Below are 23,468 nucleotides of genomic sequence, written 5' to 3'. Positions count from 1 at the left end.
TTTATTTATTTCTGCTCTTATCTCTATTATTTCTTTCCTTATGTTCACTTTCGGAATGGTTTGCTCTTCTTTTTATCTTTTCTCTATTTGTTCTTTTAGATCTTTGATTTTATCTCCTTTTTTACTATAGGCATTGAGGGTGATAAATTTCACTCTCAGCCCTGCCTTCACTGTATCCCGTAAGTTTTGATAAGTTTTGTTCTGGTTTTCATTTGCCTCAGTATATTTACTAATTTCACTTGCAATTTCTTATTTGACTCACAGATTATTTAGGGATGTGCTGTTCAGCCTCCACCCATTTGCAAATATACCTCTTTCCTACTTACTATTGATTTTCAATTTAATTCCATTATGATCTGAGATGATACTTTGTATAAACTTAGTCCTTTCATATTATTTTTGCCTGTGCTTTTACTCTTTTGGTTATCCTTTCTGTTATTTCATCTTCTATTCTCTCCTCCAAGCCTCCGTAACTGTCTATTTCTTTGAAGTTATAGGCTTCCTTTACTATTTCCTGCAAAGTTTGAGTCTTTTTTTTTCTTAATGAACTCTCTTAGTTTCTCTTTGTGAATGTTTTAAAATAACTTTTAAACCTGAAAGAAATAAACAAGTACAGAGATATAGGCTGATAGAATGGGGTATGCTGTGCTTCCTGAACATTCAAGTTCATATCTTTTGTGAGTTGGGAAATATTCAGCTATTATTTCCTCAAATACTCTTTCAGCCTCTTGTCCCTTCTCTTCTTGTTCTGGAACTCCCATGACACATATGTTGTGCTTTTTGTTGTCATTTAAGTCCCTGAGCCCTTGCTCAATTTTTCCACTCCTTTCTTTGTTCTTTCCTCTCTACAATTTCAGATGTTCTGTCTTCTGAATAACTTATCCTTTCTTCTATCATTTTGCACCCGCAGTTGTATGTCTCTAATACAATTTTTATCTCATCTATCGTATCTTTCATTGCCATGAGCTCTGTTACTTTTTTTATAAGGGTTTTCAAATTCTTCTTTATGCTCACTCACTGTCTTCTTGATGTCTGTGGCAGTTTGATATTATTGATAAATTCATATATATAGATATATACTATTTGTAAACTGTTCTTTTCTGGGCATAAAAACCCTTTGATTGTACAAGAGTCAGTTGAGATGTCTGATTAAATTATTTTAAGATTAGAGCTTTGATTCAACCACATCATTAGTTTGTGACTCACTCTTGTGACCCAGGCCCTTGGTGGAATGATAAAACAGACTCTCACATGGAAGTAGTTACACAGAGAAGCAGATATGTGAGAAAAGAGAGAAGCCTCTATTAGACACAACAGAGGCCCCAGGAAGAGAGATGTGCCTGATAGTCTATAGCTGACCTTATGAAGATAGCAGAGCAGCTAAACCAGGAAAGAAATGAGCCTCAGGGAGACAGACTAGCCTTATACCAGCCTACGGCTGAGATCATTAGAGCCTGGACCCATGGAGCCTTAAGAGGAAAGAGGTAGGCTGAACCTTCACAGGTGTCACCCACCATCTTGCTTCAACATGTGGCAAATGACTTTGGGTGAGCAAGTACCTCTTATGGTACTTTGATTGAACTCTTTAGGACCTTGTGACTATAAGCTTCTACCCCCAAAAAATATCCTTTATAAAAGCCAACAGATTTCAGGTACTTTGAATCAGCACCCGTTTGGTTGACTAGTACAATGTCTTTTATCTTTTTAGCATATTGTCTTTCAACTTATTAATTTAATTTTGGAAATTTGTGTGCATCTTACTGATTAGTTGTCTCAAATTCTGGGTCTCATCTGGGGCTTTGATATGTTACTCTTTTTGGGCCATTTCTTCTATTTTTTTAGAGTGGCTTGTAATTTTTTACTGATGTATAGTTATCTTATTAGGGTGGTGAATTTACTCAGTTGCTCGATATCTCATTCTTTTGTAAGGTTTTAGTGGTGGGAGGCTGTGTGTTACTGCTGTTCTTTGATTCTTGGTTCAGCCTGTTCTGAATCTTTAGGATTGTCCTTATTGCTCAAATATGGGCTCTGGACTCCATAATGGGTTGCAGAACCACTTCCTAGCAACTAAGGGAGGGAGGGTCTAAGGCCAGAAAAAGACTTAAGACACTGGGGGAACATACAGAAGAAATTATCACTGTACATACAATATAACAGATCTTACAGTGAGGTAAGACACAATGTATAAAAATATTTATTTTATTTCAAATCTTTAAATTTTTTAAATTTTGTATTTATTTGTTATTTTAAAAATTATTTTATTTTCTTATAAATTTGTTGTTTTTTTTTGTTTTTGGCTTCAATTTTGGAGAAGTTTTGGATCAGAGAAGGATCATGACTGTGCCAGGGGAGGATCGCTGGTGTGGGGTGTCAGTGTTTGGGGGATGTGTGGGGAGGGGTGTACCTGGAGCATGCCTTGAAGACATATGAGTATGCTCAAATGTTCATGGAATGTTGTCTTGATGAGTAGAGACCCACTCAATAACTGAAAGAATATTAAATTCCCATCCTGGGGAGTCCTGCTATATTCTCTAATAGAATGGCAAGAATCCCCTGAGAACATGGGCAGTGACTCGGGAATCAAGACAGACCATTACGCCAGACCCTAATATTGATGATTGTACTTATGAACCTTTTCTGGTGAAGTTGAAACTTAGCCTAGTATTATATATTTCCTAAGAGTTAACCCCTGAAAGCTTCTTACTTACTTATAATTTCCTCACATGAACTTCCTTGGTCTGCCAGCAGATGGAGATCTTTAGCAGCCCTGTCAGTTCAATACCAGGTTAGAATGTGTTTGCTGCAACATGGACTGTCTAAATGTGACAGAGGTTCTTGCCTAGGGGCTAAAAGCCTAGTAATTAAATTTTTTTCAGGAGCAATTCTCCAGCCTTTGCTGGCAGCAAAGTGGAAATAGTTCCACTGCCCTCTGTGTCCTCAAAAATCAACCCCAATTAGTAAAGAAGGAGATTGGGAGGGTTGGATCTCTTAAGTCCCTTGCCAGCTCTGAAGGCAAACAATGGTTCTGCCCTATTCAGCCTGGGAGGGCCCTTGGAACACAGCAGACCAAATTTGTGGGTCAAATGCTGAGACAACCTTTGCCTGTGTCCCTCTCTCTTTCCTTTCCTGCTGAGGTGGATCCCTGGAGTCCATTTTGTCTGTTGCCAGGGCTCTTAGGTCTGAGAATTCAAAAGTGTCTATATGGTGGGGAAGGGTGCCAGCATTTGCTGCTGTGGTTTTTTACTCACAGTTTTGCAGTCGCAATTCTTTTCCTTTGCTCCTCTCTTCTCTGGACAATGTCCAGCCTTCCCCTGGTGTCCTAAACACTAGAAGATTTTTTTCCATGTCATTTCTGCTTGTCCTCTAGCTATTTTTCTGGGAGAAAAGTGAGTCCTGAGTTTTTTTAGTCTGCCATCTTCCTGGAAGTCTGATCCTACCATTTTTAGGTAGACTTTTTCTTGATTCAGCACTTATAGTACAGTTCTTTAATTGTTTTCTGGAGTTTCAAGAAAGATATTTCTGCCAACTTCTGCTGGTTGTTCAAAGCATCTGTGGGGGTGTCGGAGCCCTGAAATGTCTCACTCTGCCTTCTTGATAGGAGTGGGGTCTCTGTGCTAATGTATTATAGATATATATATATATATATATTTTTTAAAGATTTATTTATTTATTTAATTCCCCCTCCCCCCCCCCCCCGCCCTGGTTGTCTGTTCTTGGTGTCTATTTGCTGCGTCTTGTTTCTTTGTCCGCTTCTGTTGTCGTCAGCTGCACGGGAAGTGTGGGCGGCGCCATTCCTGGGCAGGCTGCTCTTTCTTTTTCACGCTGGGCAGCTCTCCTCACAGGCTCACTCCTTGCGCGTGGGGCTCCCCCACGCGGGGGACACCCTTGCGTGGCACGGCACTCCTTGCGCGCATCAGCACTGCGCATGAGCCAGCTCCACACGGGTCAAGGAGGCCCGGGGTTTGAACCGCGGACCTCCCATATGGTAGACGGACGCCCTAACCACTGGGCCAAAGTCCGATATATTTTTATTTAATTTTTCCAGTCACTGGCAAAATAGATTTAGAGAATAGCCTCAGAACTCTTAAATTTTCCTAGTTAATCAATAAAAGTAGGTTTAAAAACCTCAGATAATTTAATTCCAGAGCAAATTGTCCTAAACACTTTATTAGGGAATTCAATAGAAGTGCCTGCCATAATTTTCCTCTTCCTTATCCCTTCTTAATGATAAAGGACCTATCCATTCATTTCTTCACTTAATATTTCTTGAGCACCTAATGAACACTAGGCACATTTTCTGGGTGTGGAGTTATAATTTCCATAAGATCCAGCCTTAAAAAAACCCTCATTCTAACTAAGGGCATGCAAACAAGTAATTGCAAAACTTATAGTATAAGCACTATAAGTATGTTTATGTAAGATACTTGTGCATTATAATCACATTGCAGTATTGTTAAAAATCTATTTGACAATACTCCACTCTAGAAGATCAAGACAGTTTTTTCTGATATTTAGTAAAGCATTTGCATTTTCACCAAGCTCCCCACATTACTTTTGCAGTGACCAAAGTATAAGGGCAATTGATATAATTCATGTAGGGGTATAAAGAAGGTGTTGATCAAATCTATTAGACGTTTGTTACTCTTGGTGGGAGTTAGGGAAAACTTCACCAAAGGACAAATAAAAGTCCCTTTTGTAGATGAGGAATTAAAAGATAGAAATGGAAATAGTTCAATGCTTTGAAGGGACACCCTGCCATATATATGGATATAAGAGCATTTATTATTGAGTCAGACTGTGGTTTCTGTTGTGGCCACTTGATAGACATGTGACACTGGGCAAATTATTGAGGTTCCCTATAAACTCAATTTTCTTATGTGTAATAGGGGATAATAATAGGAAATAACTGAAAAGATTGTTTCAGAATTTAATGAGATAATCCATGTAAAGTGTTTATCACTGTGCCAGGCACATAGTAAACCTTCGATAAATGATGCCCCTTAATTCTGTTGAAATCAATCCATTTAGCTGGAGTAGCTCAATGGTATTAGAAGGTAAGATTAAGGAAGCAGAAGATCCTTTATCTTATACAAAATAGAGATCATGAAGGATTTCAACTCAAGGAATAATATGATCAGTTTTGAATTTTAGAGAAAAGCTCCTTTATTTTGGAGAGTGAAGAATTCACAGCATAAAGAGTTCAGGTCAGAGGAGATTGTTGCAATGGTTCACATGAGAAATTCTGAATGCAGTAATTGTGGCTGTGTAAATGAAAAGGAAAAGGTTCGGGAGTTATTAATGAGGTAAAACTGAAAAATATATGGCTATTTAGATGTTGAAGATTAGACAAAGGGAAGAATAGAGTCTTCTCGTCTTCTGTTTTTAGATATCATGGTGTATGTGGTCATGTTTTTGCTTTATTCCATTGGAGAGTGGGCTTTTCAATTCCTTAAACATTATTATTGACTTTTAGCTGTTAAGTATAGATTTAAATAAATCAAGAGCAACAAAAACACTTTTATTTAACTGTAATAATTTCACCTCATACCTTGCAGTGAGATCTAAGAACCAAAAGTTTTTCCTAAGTTTACTAATGAAAATGCAAGTGTAGATATATTTTCTAATGAGTGAAACCGCTATAGAAAGTATATATAGTACTACTTGCAAAGTAAAAAAAAATGGCAACTGGATACCATATTTATGATATGTACATATATTCTAATGTTTATTGCTGTAGTGCTCAAACGATGATATTTTGGAGGTTTTAGCTCTTCCACAAATAAATTGAATCATGGCAACTTTTTAAAATTAAAGACACAAAAATTGATTTAGTAAATAGAAATCTTCCATTGGGAAATTTACTCTAATATACTTTTTTTGGAAAGTCTGATTTTTTCTGATTTTATGTGAGCAAATTCAAACAAACTAAAAAATGCATAAATAGGTAATCATTATTAATGCATGGTTTCAGGAAAAGAGACTTTGTTTTTTCTTAACAGCAAAAGAGATTAGAATTTGAAGAGAAAGAATGCAGTCAGAATAGAAGACATTTTTCCCTGACAATCTTAGGAAATATCTCTGTTAGTGGAGAGAAGCTGAAACATTAAAAAAGGGCCCTAATAAGTGTTTGCTATTTTCTGACATGAGTTATCCATGAGCCAACATGAAGCTATACTGTTCTTTGAATTAAGAATGTGTTCTAGGTAAATAGTCATGTGAATAGCTGTAGGTACACTAAGTTAAGTAAATACAATTTATCCAATATTTTTGTTATGTAATGTATCATTTTTTTCTGTGTCCTGATCCATAATTGCACTAAGATGGGAACCAATTATTAAAATGACAATTTGTGCTTTTTGTTGTTTTGTTATTGTTTTTTTAAACAGATATGCTCGTGGTTATAATTGTATCTTGCATAAATAAGCTTTTTTTTGCTAGGGAAAATGTTCCTAGTTCATAGAATGTCATTAAATATCAATTGCTAGTGACTTTCCATAAAAAGTAGTTGTCATTTCCAGTTGCTCTGTACCTTGCACTCTGATAGATCATCAACATTAACATTCTTGGATCTGACTGTTTGTGGTATGCATATATCATTTCCATCATATTTCTTTACCTTTGTTGAGGTACCATTTAAAATTCACTTATGGAAAATTCTAGAGGGACTGTAGCGCATCCATAATTCAAAGAGTAGTTTTTGGTTTTGAATTTGCAAACACTCTTTTAAAGGGATAACTAAATGCAGTAATGGAATTTCCTAATTTGGGGGGTCATCAAAGCTCTCAGAATGTATTGTGTGATGAAAGGAAAGGTAATAGACTCTCCTTTCCCTCACCACTAAGAACAATCACGACATCTCCTATAATTTTGCTGTAAATTATGGAAAAACTCAGGTGGTATGAAAGCACCTTTCCATCCCATGTCAGAGTTGAAGGCCTGCTCTGAATACCCAAAAACATAAAAATAGCCACAAAGTAGTAAATATTCTAAATTCTATCCATTTGACTCTAGCTTATAACTAATAAAAAGATATGGCACAACAGTTTATTTTGCTGCTTTCCTTCCTAGAGCACAATGCTTAAGAGTTGATGCATTATTAAATTTTAATGAGTTTACTTTTATAATCACTATAAATGGTCTCTTCCTTCAGGCTAATTAGATAATTGATTATTTGAGGAAAAAAAGGGATTTTAAGATTAATTATATTTTTACTTACACTAATTTTCTTGCCCTAAGTAGTTTATTCATACCAACATCTCATAAAATATTAATTACAGAAATACTTCCTGCACAAATTAAATTATTAGTTATTTCTAATTTCAACTGCCATTAACTCAGAATATATTACAAACGAATAAGTATAATCGATCTTTCTAAGCTCTTTTCCTTTTTTATCTTTTATAGTTTTATTGATGTTCATTTCTTCTGTTCTTTGAGTCAAATTCTATTTCCAGATCATCTCCCTGACTTTCTACTTCCTAGTGGTATACAGACTTAGAGACAGCTTTAGATTATCTAAATTTCTGAATTCCATAAACATGGTGTTGCATCTTCATAAATTTCCTATTGTTATATCTTGAGCTATTAGCAATGTTTGGGTGGCTCCCCTGGGTTTTCTCAGAGCCAGGCAAGTGTTTGCACATGGAAAAGTTTCTAATTTTGCATCAATCAAAAGACTAAAGGTTTTTAAATTCTTGGCACTTCATAGGAATTTTCATATATTTTATATATGTATAGGAAGATTCCTAGATTATTTATTTGAGACCTGTTGATCTTAAACAATCAAAATATATGTTCATGACAAGAAGAAAAATACCCTTTAACAGAGTATCTATCTAAAATGCAAACTGCCCTCACAGACTTAGAACCTTCAAGATTGTTAGTTAAGTTTTTGAGATTTTATGGTATCCCCAATACTTTTCTAAATATTAAACATATAGTTCTTTTTAAGCATCAAATTATTCATGTCTAGTTGGTATTTTCATCATCCCATTTTACAGGTGAGGGAACTGAGGCATAGAAAGCTTTTCGGACTTGCCTAAAAACAAAACAGAAAAAAACATGCAACTAATGGAGCCAGGATTTACACAAAAGATTGTGCTTGTACTAACTCTAGATTCTCTCATCATTTTCTAAAGAAGAAAAGTGCAATTGTTTACTTTAAGATTATGTGATTGTTCAATATATTTCCCACTTTCCTTTTCAACTCCATTTCTTGCTGCCTATCTGTGGAGCAAGATGCTATATGATGTATTGTAGGAGCACAAGATCAGAAACAAAATGACTTTTAGCAAATAACCTCATTATCACTTATATAGCACAAAGGGTCCAAAGAGACCCCATCATGGTCAGTCTTCCAGGGAGGCCAAAATCCTTGGGTCAGGGTCAGTGGATTGAAGCTCCAAATGCCTCTTTTTACATCAAAGAGGAGAAACAAATACATGCTGCTCTAGTTATACAACCCTAGAAGGAAGGGGCCCTGCCACTAAAGGTTCCAGCTCTGCTGAGCAGCTGGAACTGCTTGTTCCTGGAAAGGGAAAACAGGTTTAAGTTTGGTTCAGATGTTTTCCTTAGACCTACAATCTCCCCTAGGTTGTAGAATGGAAGCATACTGAAACATCTGCACATAATAGAAAAGGAGGTGGGGATAGGGGAGGGCTAAGAGATGACTGCTGGTGTGTCTCTGGCTTCCCCAGCATTAACCCAGCATTAACCTTCTTTCATACATGGGCATATGTTGTGATTGAACTTTGTATTTTCAGCATTTAATATGCCACAGAGTAGAGAGTAGGTGCTCACTAATTGCTTATTGAAAGAAGGAATGCTATCACTCTATTTACCATTTTAATCATTTGACTTAGTGTTACTCTGTAGGTTAAAATTTGATAAGTAGTAGCTGGTACTGAATATTCAATTTTTTTTTCAGATTGAATTATGCATTTTTTGAACATTAAGAATAATGTGAATGCTTGAACCATCTTCCCAAATTGAGTCTTAAAATGCCCTTTGTCTATCCCCTAGGACATAATAAATGGAAATTTTCTTTTTAGCTTTAACAATATTCCTATGAAAGATAGCTATTCAAACTGCAACAAGATACAATAAACTCTCAATGGAAATCTTTGCCCTGAAGATAGTTTCAGTTGTTGTTTTTTTCCTTTTTTCATATACCCTCTAAGATATTATTTGCTTTCTATGATGGGCTAAACACCTTTGCCTCTCCCTGTGGAGTATCATATACAATCTGTTTGCCCTAAAGTCACCAACTAAAAGGGAATGGGAAGAGGGCAAGAAACTCCAAGAGCACCCACGCAGGTTAACAGCTTCATGTGATCATTGCTGTTAAATGGCCTAGAACCTTTGGGCTCCTTTTTTCAGTTTCTCTCCACATTTTGGATTTCAAGATACTGAAAAGATTCTAAGAATGGTAATGATTTTATGGGTGATTGCATCACAAGTTGAGTTTAAATATAGCAATCTATAGGCAGCTATTTTAAAAAATTATTTTATTGAAGTATATCATTCATACATAAACATACATAAACAATAAGTGTACAATAATAGTTGTGAAATTACAAAACAAACATATGTAACATCATACAGGACTCTCATAACTCACCCTACCACCAATAACTTGCATTGTTGTTAAACCTTTTTAAGTAATGATTAAAGAGCATTGTCAAAATATTACTACTAACCAAAGTATTTTCTCCCAACCAACCCTATTATTATTATTTTTATGTCATTTATATATGGGCATACATAAACAATTAAGTGTTTAGTAAAAGTCTTGAACTTACAAAACAAACATGCACAACATCATACAGGGGTCCCATACATCAACCCTCCACCAACGCCTTGCATTGTTGTGAGACATTTGTTACAAATTATGGAAGAATATTGTCAAAATCTTACTACTAATCATAGTCTTTATTCTTACATTTGGTGTGTTTTTCCCCCAACCCATCCTATATTATTTTTAAAATATATTTTTTATGACAGAAGTTATAAAGTTATAAAACATTCATGCACATGTGCAGAATTCCCAAACAACACCCCTCCATCAATACATCAAAATGTGGTGGAACATTTGCTACAGGTAAAATAATATCATCTGATTTTTACCATGTCCATAGTGTACATTTGGCTCACATTTTCCATACTGCCTCAGTATCAACACAGTACAACTTTTGAATAGATAATATAAAAATATTATATTACTGCTACTAACCACAGTCCATAGATAACTCCAGCTGTATATTTCCCATGCTTCTCCACATTCTGACCACCCTTTAGTAGTGATATACATTTGCTCTAGCTCACAAAGGACACTCTTGCATCTGTACCATCAACCACAATTCTCATTCACTTCTTGGTTTACTGTGCTATCCAGTACTTAGATTATTCTCTAGCATTCTGTCAATTGGCATTTACATACCTAGGCTACTATTTTCAGTCATATCCCCATTTATAAACTTACTGTTACTCACTGTGTTACCATCTACTCTATACATTTCCACACTTTTACAGTAAAGCTAATTAAAACTTCCACATACATTAAACATCATTAGTCCACTCAGTCCTCCTCTTATCTCTAAGAATCCACCACTTACCAACAGGTCTTGAAGATATTTTCCTATAATTTTGTCTAGAAGTTTTATGGTTCTTGCTTTTAAATTTAGGTTTTTGATCCATTTTGAGTTAATTTTTGGATAAGGTGTGAGATAGGGTCCTCTTTCCTTCTTTTGGCTATGGTTATACAAATCTTTCAGTACCATTTGTTGAATGGATTGTTCTGCCCAAGCTGTGTGAGTTTGACAGGCTTATCAAAAATCACTTGACCATACCTGTGAGTGTCTGTTTCTAAACCACAAATTTGGTTCCATTGGTCTATTGTGTCTGTAATATTGTGTAGATAATATGATTTAAAGTCTGGAGATGTGGCCTTGCTTTTCTTTATTATGATGTTTCTGGCTATTCAGGACCCCTTACCCTTCCAAATAAATTTGATGTTTTCAATTTTTTCTTTAGTGCTAGTGGAATTTTTATCAGGATTGCATTAAATCTCTACATCAATTTTAGTAGAATTGACATCTTAATGATATTTAGTCTTCCAGTCCATGAGCATGGAATGTTCTTCCAGTTATTTAGGCCTTTTTTTGATTTAACATTGAGTTGCAGTTTTCTGAATACAAGTTCTTCACATTGTTGGTTAAATTTATTCCTGACTATTTGAGTTTTATCTGTCATATTTTATTTTCTTCTCTCTTTTGACACTTTCAGTTGCTTTTGTTGATATAATCTTCATTTCTAGGCTCTCTTCCAGACCTCTCTCTCCTATATTTTCTTTTTAGGCTGTGGCACACCCTTTAGTATTTCCTAAAAATCTGGTCTCTTGCTTAGAAATTCTCTCAGTTTCTGTTTATCTGTGAATATTCTAATTTTGCCCTCATTTTTGAAAGACAGTCTTGCTGGATATAAGATTCTTGGTTGGAATTTTTTCTCTTGTAGTATCTTAAATATATCAGACCACTGCCTTCTTGCCTCCATGGTTTCTGGTGAGAAATCAGCACTTAATCTTATTGGGTATCCCTTATATGTTATGCATTGCTTTTCTCAGAATTCTCTTTGTTTTTGGCATATGACATTCTGATGAGCATGTGTCTCAGAGTTGGTCTATTCGAATTTTTTTAGGTGGGAGTATGTTATGCTTCTTGGACATGAATATCCATGTCCTTCAATAGGGTTGGGAAATTTTCTACCATTATTTGTTCAAATATTCCTTCTGCCCTTTTTTCCTTCTCTTCTCCTTCTGGGACACCCATGACATGTCTGTTTGCACACCTTTTGCTGTCATTTAGTTCCCTGGAACCTTGCTCAATTTTTTTCCTTTCTTTTCTTCATCTGTTCTTTTGTATGTTCACTTTCAGAGGCCATTTCTTCAAGCTCATCAATCCTTTCTTCTGCCTCCTCAAATCTGTTATTATATGATTCCAATGTTTTTTTAAATTTCATTTATTGTACCTTTCATTCTCATAAGATCTGCTATTTTTTTATGTATGCTTTCGAATTCTTCTTTGTGCTCATCCAGTGTCTTCTTAATATCCTTAATCTCTTTAGCCATCGCATTGAATTTATTTAGGAAATTTGTTTGAACATCTATGATTAGTTGTCTCAACTCTTTTATGTCATCTAGAGGTTCATCTTATTCCTTTAACTGGGCCATTGCTTCCTGTTTCTTGGTGAGGATTGTAATTTTTTATTGGTGTCTTGGCATCTATCTGGCTTACTAGAGTATTTATTATGGGTGCAGATTTTCTCTTTGGTTTAGGGGTTTCTGCCCTTTCTCCCTTGCTAGTTGCATAGTAGGAGCCAAGCATGTAGTTGGTGCTATAATCTGAGGAGGCTCAAGTTGCCCTCATTGCACCAGGGACCAATGAAGCTTCTTCCAACTTTCTCCTTTGACAGGGGTAGGGACAGAGTCATGGAGTCATGGGAAAAATCCAAGTTGTGCAGGCCTAGACTATAATTGCTCAGAGAGACTGATGAAGCTTCATTTCTCTTTCTCCTCTGCCTGGGGCAGGGATGGAGCTGCAGGTATGGGCAATAATCTATGCAGTGCGGGTCCAAGATGACTGCAGTACCCCAGTAGACTTCTGATTTTCAGTCTGTGCCAGCCAAAGATACCTGCACGCATTTTCCTGGATAGGCTGGTGCAGGGCCCATCAACCTTCTTCCTGCCAGAGGCTGGACTGAAGCCTAGGCTAGGGCTACAGTCCAATCTGGGTGAAAGAAACTGGTTCCTAATGTCACGGTGATTTTCAGTTCTGACTTCCACTCGGGCTGGGGGCAGAGTAAAAATGGCAGCCACTGGCCTCTTTCTGACTTGGGCCAATTAACCACCCAGCTGTCCCCTGGGTTTTATCTTAGCCAGCCAAGTCTACTAATCAGTAGCCAAAATTGGCAGCCAACCATCTCCTTCTCTCCTGTTTTTGGGAAATGGAGCTTCCAATTCCAGCATCAGAATAGTTCCTGGGGTAGCTCATGCCGCCAGAGTAGGACAGTCACCAGCCTATGTGGCTTGGCTGATAAATTCCTGAAGAGACTGGCACAAGTCCCCGCAGCTTCCTCCTGCTGGAGGTGGCAATGGGGCCTAGGCTGGAGCTGCAAGATGATCTGGATGGAAAGAAGCCAGTTCCCACCAGCGCTGGGATTTTCAGTCTGCCCCGCTTCCTCTTGTGCCAGGCATAGAGTTAAAATGGTGGCTCCATCTTCTTTCTACTTGGACAGGCTCAAACCTTAGCTGTTCTCAGGATCATACTGTAGCCCACTGAATACTCATCAGTAGCTGAAATTGGTGCCCGTTTTGGGGAAGTGGAGCTTTCAATTCCAGCCTCAGAACAGCTCCGGAGGCTGCTTGTGCCTCCAGTGGAGGATGGGCACCAGCCTCCGTGGCGTGGAGCGCTCTACTTACAAGTCTTCTCTGCAGACAGGCAGTCTCCTCCTTCCACTCCTTCAAAGATGTGGCAGGATGCTCTTCTGTCATCCTGGGGCCCTTGAACAGGTGCTTCAGCTAGCTCTAGAGAGCTGTAGGTATTTTCTAACTACCGTGCAGCAAGAACTGACTCTAGGAGCTCCTTACTCCGCCACCATCCTGCTGGTTCTCCTATAGGCAGCTTTTTGATACCTGATTTTGCCATAAGTAAAATGTTAGCAATCAAAGTAAATGTGAGTGAAGTCTGTACTATAAAGTTTCCAAATCACTGCTCCCCATCACTGACTTTTAGAAGTTAAAATATTCCTTCTAAAAAACTATCCACATGCAGTCATTAAGTTATGTGTTACATATTAGGTATTTGAAAAATGCTTGTTTAGTATTTAATTAATTAATTGCAATGTATATTATGCCAGAAAAAAAAGTCTGCACACTGTATATTACTAACGCAGTTTTCTAAAGTCCCTAGTATTGAATTTACTCTTTTATTATCACCAACTTCTATGTTAGTCTCCATACTGTTATGTTTATAATGATAAATGTTAAATGCCAGATCATAATTCTCAAATGTAATATAAATATAAAAATAATGATTCACAATTTTTGTTCATAATTTAGAGAAAAGTTACAAATTGAAGACATGTAATATAGTTTAAGTAACAAAATATTTACTACTTCTAAAAGCAACTTCTTGTGCAAGAACACATTTATTTATTTTGCTTGTGTGTTTGAATTAAATACTTTTTATTAATAGTCACTCACACCCTGAATGGTGGAAGTTTCCCCAATATCCTTCTTATCCCTCAAGCCTGAGGCAATGAAACTTCCCAGTATAAAGGGAATGCCACCTAGGGAAATGCAACTTTTACCTTGCCTCCCTTTGAGAAGCAAACCTTAAAGGGTATGTAGAAAAAGGAGGGATCATTTTAATTGTCTACTTAAATCTAAATTCCCTCAGGAGAGATAAGTTACAGTAAAGTTGCTCAGAGGTCATCTGACCTTCAAAACTTCTATGGAACAACTGGGCTCTCTGTGAGAAACACTCTATCCTATGGAAACACTGTACCCCTTGGAAACCTCCCTCAATACAGCAAGTTTGAGCCCAGCAACATTGTCTATCAGCAGAAAGTCAGGCTACTCATCAAGCTGCTCTGCTCTAAAACTGAAGCAATGGACTAAGTACAAACACCCAGTTTCCAGAGGAATGTAGAAACTTGTTTTCAGATTGGGGAAAACAGAAAGAAGTGTTTCAAATTGAGTCACATGATACAACACTCGAATTCAAACAAAAATTGGTAATAACTAAAATTAATAAGAGATAAGCACATGGAAACTGCTCTTCAGTTTCAGGGCATGTTATCTGTTGAACTACAGCTGTGTGAAAAGTTAGTGTCCAGGTCTGACCCTCTTGGGTGTCAGTTTACTTCTGTTCTTTCGGTAGTAACAATAGCAGTGTGGCTACCCCACCTCTCCATGTCATCAGAGTGTACTCTGAGTCCACATGGATTCAATTTACTGGTTTGACTTGGATTCCTGTTTGACAGTTCTGCAAAAATGAAAAGTCTGGGTGTCTGGTTTGCTTTAATGGACAGCATGTACATAGTGGACTACACTTACAGATGAAAAATTCTGGATAATTCCAAGACTGGGCCAAACAATTGTGTCTAACAGATAAGTTAATTAAAGTGACTGTAAGTGTCCCTGTGAGAGGCTGTGGAGACCCAATTAGCCTAAATCTATGAAAAGAATTGTTGAACCCCAGGAATAGTGTTAGAACCCAACAAGATAAATAGAGTACACACACTAGAAAAATGTTAACACTTGTAAATGACATTTGCTGCTAGATGGCAAGTCTCAGACCTGGTGGTCTTGGCTACATTGCTATAGCACAGGGTGGCATCATGTTACTTGTCACCTGCTGCTGCTGACCCAGGCTCCCAGCAGCCCCCTTTCTTCAACTTGTTTCAAATACAGACAGGCAAAGACACAGTTAATTTCTCTACTTTCTTCACAAGGATACAAAAACAATTTTACAATATTCATTTTCAATATATTTTGAGTTTGGTTTTTCACATCAAAAGAGATCAATAATATAAATTATCTCAAACTTTGTTCATTGTCTTTGCCACACTGAGGCAAAAACTAACATAAGCTTGATCCTTTTGGGTACTAAACCTTTTTAGAATATTCAAAGATCAATACATTTTAGAATGGTGATTTAAAAAATGAATTAATCTTAATTTTAAATTCCATTTGGAAGTGTTTAGTGTGCTGTAGTTTCAAGTTATTAATGGAAAACAGATTTAAAAAGAGAATTTAAGTGCCTACAAAAAATGTATAGCCAATAAAGAAACATTCTCTAAGAAAGTCAAGTTGTGTGAAATATTTTCGATTATACATTACATGAAATTACATAAAACAATCATGTTTTCTCAGGAAGTATGATTTCACAGAACTTAGAATGAACTATTATTATAGCTTTTATATATAATATTGCCATATTAAATTCATGAAATGAGTTTTTCCTTTAACAAAGTAATCTTCTTTTCAGTGTTAGCAGTAATTAAGCTTTATTTCCCTCCCTTTCAATGCATTTGAATTATTATGGAATACTAGGAAATATCCATATCTATGTATATCTATATCATTGCATGTCTGTATCTATGCATGTCTATCATTGCATATCTATCTATGACGTGGAATGCAATGTGAATACAAATAGACTATACCAGAATGATCCGCTATAAATGGTTAACAACAATTTCTGCTCCAGATTGATTGCCTTATGTACAAAATTGGAAAGGATTATTTGTTGGTTATAAATAAATATTGGAAATATGAAGAGCTAAGTGTTTAAACATTTTCAGCCAGTGTAACTGCCTACAATAATTTGACAGCAGACATAGCTCTGTGCAGTTTTTGGTATGGATTGCCCATGGTACATTTTTGTTTGTTTTTGGCTGCAATAGCAGTTTAATTGATCCAATTCCTGGTAAAAAAAAAATTCATTCAGAGAGCATCTTTGACTGCCAAGGACAAGATTTTACAAAATTTACACTCATGAAGCTTAAAATGGCTCAACACATTGATTGCCTTGGTTGAATAGGAGACCAGACTTTGCAACATTTTTACAAAAATTCTCCTTTTATTGTTGGCTCTTATAAACAACCTATTCATATTTTCTCTTATAAAGAAGTGAAAAGTAACTATAGGGAAGGCATTTTCAAATTATCATTTAAACACTCAGATGTTTTTTGGGTAATTTAAATGTTTGGTTGTAAAATTTGAACTACAGAATTTTTAGATAATTCTGTCTTGCTTTCTTTAGTGTTCATAAAATAAACTGCAAAAAAGGGAGTGAGGTTATCAAAATTTGACTTCTCTGGCTTAGCTGATTGCTTTATCAACAGAAACTAGCATGTGCAACTTATTCTGTTCTGGAAAAAACTGAAAGAATTATATTCTTCTCCCCTAAATTGTCTACTAGTACTAATTTATCCAATCAATCAATAACTTTTGTGATTACAAAAATAATTCCTTTACACTATAGTAACTTTTAAAATGCAAGAAAATATAAGAATATATAAATTTGCTATATATTTGGCATTTTTACCTTTGGTCATTTTCTCTGTGATTATATGTATATAAGATATTGATACGACATTGTTTATTAAGTTTTGTATCAGGTTTTTAAGTTAAAAATCTTATGTAAATATTTTAATGTCTGCATATATTATGGAAAATACTTATTTTTAATGGCTGCTCAATATTCTGTTACACCACTATGCCATAGTTTTATTTATCCTTTTCCCTGAAGGGAAATTGCCACTGCTGGGTACTAATAGTTTTCTGTGCATATGACCTGAATAGAGTACTTAATAGAAGAAGAGAAATGAATGTGTACAACATTTGGCCTTCTCAGTAAGAATAACTGCAGGAACGACCTTAGCAGTGAAGAGTAATAAATTCACTACTCAGGATTCCCAAGAACTAAACCTTGTACCAAAGGAAGGTGAAATCATATGACAAGATATATATGTTTATTTATATCATAAATCACACTTTTAAAATCCAATAATTCCTGAAAATTTCTTGGTGATATCAGATGAATTTAATGTATATGGCCTATTAAAGGCTATCAAATAAGATTAAAACAATTGTAAGATAGTTGCTTTCTCTTTTAAGAGCTCAAAATCTAGTTGTGGAAGCAAGACTAATCCCCCTAAAAATTTAAAAGTAGGTAACAACCTAATTGTAATTAATTTTTTCTTAGACCCTTATATTCAAGATTTCAAAAAATCAAGAAATAAGGAAAATGGTGCATCCTTAAAGATGCCCCAAAGACAAAGTATAGGATGGTGCTATAAGAGCATATATCACATGGAAAAAACTGGTTAAGGAGTGAAGGGATGTATGAAAAATTTGTCATATTTACAGATTTAGATTTTAATGGTTTTTATGAAATGTGTATGTATGTAATTATTTTGAAAAGGTGACCACTTCCTCTAAGTCAGTTAAATATACATTATATTAGCTCTAAAATATGTTATTACAAAGAAATGTGTAATAAACTTCGGCATTTATTGGAATAAGAACTTTAGAAATAACATCATGTTTGAAAAAATATTTTTGCAAAGAATCTTAACAATTTGTTAAGGCATAAAATGAATTATTAGGAAAACATTACACATTTAATAAGTTTATCCTTACATATTAATGTTTGAAAAAGCAAGTGTTTTGAATTGTATAATGATTTTATATATGTTTTACACATCTGTATTCAAATTTTTAAATCAATTTTACATAGTATTTTTCTGGCCTTAATGAGGTAAATATTTTTCTCCTTTCTAATTCTATTACGCTTAGAGAACAAATCATACTTATAATTATTCTTTTAGATTTTGCATATAATAATAATAACATCAAAATATATCTCATGGGTTATATAGCAACACTTCCTATTAAAGAAGAAGGAGGCCAGCTATGGGACAAATAGAAAATAATTTGATGGCCACTATACTGAGAATGTTTTACAAATATAACTTCATTTTATTCTCATAATACATTTTTATCTAGATATTTTATAGTTAAAATTTTTTATTTAGCTTCATAGTAGAAGACAATAAGGGTGGGAGTTTAAAAAGGATTTAAGTATATTCCCACAACTATTTAATAGTGCTATAAAGAAATTAGCTTTATGACAGAGCTCCAGTGCACATTGCTCTTAATATTTATAGTTAAATATTGTTCACAGAGTGTTCTCAATGTCTCAACGTAAAATTTAATTTGATACAACTTCAATATTCAATTTTGATAGCAAATGGATAATTTAAGCATTCATAATTTGAAAGTCATTTACTTTAAATATTCTTAGCAATTGGTTTGGATTCCTGTCCTGAACCACAAACTCCTAGCAGTGGAATTAAAATCGGAGACAGATATATGGTTGGTGATGTGGTATCCTTTCAGTGTGACCAAGGATATTCTCTTCAAGTAAGTCTATTTTAAAAATTAAATTTTGATTGTGTTTCTAAAAGATTTTAAATATATCAATGATTGACAGTCCCCGGGATTTACAACTATATTGAATCTGGCTGCATGGTCAAAAGTATGTTCAATTCACCAATAAAATATATAAATGGAAGAAAAGCTGGAAAATATTAATTCTATTTGGAAGTAAAAGAAATTTTTTACATCACAATTAGTCTTTATTTGCTTTATGTTCATGTAGAATTATGACAAATGAACAATTGTTCCTTAGATGCTTTTAGATTTTTTCTCTAGATCTTTAGCAAGTGAAAATAAAAATGAAATGTTACTTAAAGCAGTTAATGATACTTCCATGATAATAAATTTCCCTAAACTAATGCAAATCAACTATTATATACATTTTGCTCAAGAAGTAGATTTGTAAGTTATACAATAGATTGTAAGAATTTATATTTATCCTCTTTTGAAGGTTTTTGGAGGTTCTCAAATTTCTGGCCTAAAAGAAATCTCCCTAAGGAATAGTCCCCTTAAAAAATTAAGTAAAATAAAATTGATGCAGAAACTATTTCATATGCTAAGTAAACAATTCTTTACAGGTACCAAGATTTAAAATTAATAGTTTATAATCTTTAAAATTGTGTCATAAATTATTGGTCCCAGATGTACAATGAGATATTTCTGAACTTCGCATTTCATTTTAAAATTTAATATACTTTGATTTGTCTTAATATGTTTATGAAAAAATTTTGCAATCATGCTTTAACTTATCTCCCTTTGAATATTACAGTAATTTATTATGAAGTACTATGTTTATGGCTATTTCACTGTTGTAATCATGGCTATTTCATGATTATCACAGTATCTTAATAGAACATGTTTTGATAGAAAAATATTAAAACCATAATTTTAAAGTGAAAGAGTCTTAAATTTTCTACCATGACCCTTGTAATTTTTATGTTTTCTCATATTATGTCATATTAAGACTTTTAATAAAAGTAAAAAAGAATATAAAAATGACAATATATATTTTTTGTTTTCACAATAAGAAATAATTATGCTATGCATCATTTAGACTTTTTGTAATGTGTACTGAACTGCAATGTCTTATTTATGTAGGGTCATTCTCATATTACATGTATGCCTGGACCTGTAAGAAGATGGAATTATCCGATTCCAATATGTTTGGGTAAGTTCAATGACTTCAGCTTTAGCAAATTTTTAAGATATACTCCACATTCCTTTTGATCAAATATATAGTTTGCCTTTTGCCAGGTTCCATGGAAGTAATATTTTGAGATGAATGTTTCATGTATTTCCTTTTCTTTTACAATTTAAAAATTTTACTTCAAACTATAATAGCAGCAAATGACTTAAAATTGTCAAATAGAGAAAAATTATTATTTTTTCTAATTCCTAGAGAGTTTTCTCAATATTGCATGATAAAAATATCCAGAGATGAGAAAAAAAATAAGTAAATATCCTTTTGCTTGCTATTTTATCAAAATAGATAAGGAAACTGAAGAATCTACCAAAGGGAACATAAGGTTCCATCTGAGATGTATCCAGTGTTGACAGATGGTTGAGATATGGAATAGGTCAAAAGGGTAATTGGGTAGTTTGAAAATATGGGACCCCAATTTTGCCCTCACTTAATGCTGATTCCACTTTATTTCCATCCACACTCTAATTTTTCTCACATCCTCATTTTTGGTATCTGTATGCAACTATTAATGTACTGGTCTCTACAGATGATGATAAAGAAGTGAGAATTGTGATCTCTGTCTTTAAAACATTCATTTACCAATTTTAGTTGTAGAAATAAAATAATTAAAATGACAATAAGATAATTTAGTGTTGAATTTTACCATTGACTACTTGATGGAGTTTCAGAAAGGTGATAGTAGTGTGGACGGAAGTAATTGGAAAGTTACTAAATTGTACTTCAAGAGTTTGGACAATAAGTAGAATTTAGTCTAACAGATGAAGAAGAGAACATATTCTGGGTGATGAAAAAAGAGCACAAACATAAGAACTGGTGTAGCTTATATGACCCAACTACTTACAATGGCAATGCAACAAGATTCCTCTAGGTTCTTGAATATGTTGCTTAAAAGAATTTAAGAAATGCCAGTTTAGTTGGGCCAGTAGTTTATTAAGGAGATGAGGGAAGGGAATAGAAATGAAAGTAACAGATTACAAGTCCCCAGCTGGACTTGCAGGCTGGTCTAGGCAGAGAGAGATGAAAAGAAAGAAAACTCATATGAGATTTTAGGTATTAGAAACTAAATACAAAGATTATTTTTAGCTTGAAAGACCATAGTATGTTTATGCCCCTAATAAAAAGTCTAGTAGGCCAAAAAATAATTGACTTTCAGGCCACATGAAATACATAAAGGCATAGGAGTTTCATTAAAGGCATAGAAGTGTGCTAAATTGTAGATTCATTGAGGAAACAGACATGAACTCAGGGCTAAAGGCAGGTACTTTTTTTTGGGGGGGGGTCTCTTTTTTTATGGGCTTTCATGATTTGACATTCTTTTTCTTCCTCCTCAATTATATGTTTACTCTTTTATCTTTTCCTTATGCCTTCTCTGATTTTGAGACTTTCTCCCTAGAAAGGTGGGCAGTACAGAGGGCAGGATTTTCAGAGCATATCTAAAGAGATGGAAAGTAGCAGAATTATAGAGACAATGAGCATGTCAAAGACTTGGGATTTGGAAGGCAGAAAAGGAAAAGAGTTTTGTGGGTTTTTTTACTCAAAATTTGGAATAAAATAATACAAACATAAAACAAACCTACAAATACATTCTTGCCAGAAACTTTAAAAGTATTTTGATTTACCAAAATATTTCTTCTATCACTCATTAATTATCTGACTGTGTGATGAATGTATGTGGAGAATCAAATTCTAGAAAAATGCCTTGGTGAAATATTAATGGTTCCTATATATAAAAATTGCTTTGTTTTAAGGATTTTAAAATTTCACAAGGATGGAAAATTTTACAGTAATATCTTTAGAACTCAATGGTAATCACATGTTTGAAAGTTTTATCATCTAGCTGACTTAGATTTTCTATAGAGAAAGACATATATGCTTATATGTGTATGTATGCCTAGCATAATCTTACTGCATAATTAATTCATATCATAAAAGATAGCTGTTGATCTGGTTATTAAATATTTTATAGAACATAGATAAATTTTCTACTTTTTTTTTGCCTTTATGACATATAATGTTAAGTTTGAGTATTTATTTGTTGGTATTCTTAGCAAGAAATGAATGAATGAAATTGTGAGTAAGTGTTCTATACAGATAGCTTCTTATTGATGGAACATCATGAAATTTGATTCAGTAATGCACAATTAACAGACAAGCATTTATAGTTCTGGTATGATGAAAACATAAAAATGTGCATTTGAAGGAAGGAATTGGCTTCTAAAATGCAATTGCTCTTTAATAACATGGTAAGTAGCTCTGTCTAACCATCTAAAAATAAAATTTGGGTTATTTATTTTTCTAATTTTTGCTTTACGTATCATTATTAAACAAGTATAATATTGACACCAAATTAAACACATTTATAAATGTTTCCTAAATTGTCAAACGTGGGTGCATCTTGTTTACTTCTTTTGTACTTCATTGTTCTTTGTATAGAATCTTAATAGGATAAAATGAGTCATAGGATTCACATATTGTGAAGAGATGTCAATATTTTCAAAAACTTCTTTGTTTAGCCTTCTCACAAAAAGAGGAAAAGGAAGATTGTGAAAATGTTTCCTTCTTTAATGTGATTCTTAGAACTGATGCTGATTTAGTTCTAAACTGTATGATCTTTGGAATGTTTCAAAATATCATTAGAGGCTCTAGGGACACAAAAATAATAACTGCCCGCTGTGGAAAAGGACACTTCCTCTGTTCAGTTGTATCTACTGCACATAAGCTACTCCTTGCTGTGCAGTAATTGACTTAGTTTGTACTCCTTTTTGAGGAAGGTATTATGTTGCCCTTTATGCTATTTTACAAAATGCATTGTCAAATGATTATCTTTGACTACTAGTGTATGGTGAATGAGAGTTGTCAATATTCAAATTTATATCAAACAGTTTTTCTCTGAAACTTGATTAAAATTTGAAATGATTTCAATATGCTTTTAGTACATTAAATCACTCCACTACTCTGGTTTATGTAGGGTCTCTCTTATTTTGCAGCTCAATGTGGTGGTGCTATGTCAGATTTCAGTGGTGTGATCCTCAGTCCTGGATTCCCTGGAAACTATCCCAGCAGTTTAGATTGCACGTGGACAATAAAGCTGCCCATAGGCTTTGGTATGTATATTAAAGACCAATTAAGGAGTTTTCCATAATCATTAATATGTCTTTGAAAAGAAATCTCAATGTCTAATAAGAACTTATAAAATGATCAGTTTAGTTGTTGAGCATACACAATTATGTTAATTGAGGAGTGAAATTTTAATAATTGTTG

The 23,468-nt window shown here is 34.3% G+C and overlaps 1 protein-coding gene across 2 annotated transcripts in view; it reads left to right on the top strand.

Annotated features, from left to right (window-relative positions):
* CSMD3 (CUB and Sushi multiple domains 3) overlaps positions 1-23,468 on the top strand; it is a 1,328,729-nt gene that overhangs the window by 1,179,380 nt on the left and 125,881 nt on the right. For both annotated transcript variants that reach the window (XM_058275930.2, XM_058275932.2), the window contains 3 exons: positions 18,870-18,988; positions 20,102-20,171; positions 23,195-23,311. In XM_058275930.2, the coding sequence (XP_058131913.1) occupies positions 18,870-18,988; positions 20,102-20,171; positions 23,195-23,311 (306 nt within the window). The remainder of the gene's footprint in view (positions 1-18,869; positions 18,989-20,101; positions 20,172-23,194; positions 23,312-23,468) is intronic.

This window comes from Dasypus novemcinctus, chromosome 14, assembly GCF_030445035.2.
Source record: "Dasypus novemcinctus isolate mDasNov1 chromosome 14, mDasNov1.1.hap2, whole genome shotgun sequence".
NCBI lineage: Eukaryota > Metazoa > Chordata > Mammalia > Cingulata > Dasypodidae > Dasypus > Dasypus novemcinctus.
The sequence above is the reverse complement of the archived record's forward strand: the minus strand, read 5'-3'. Positions and strand labels throughout refer to the sequence as shown.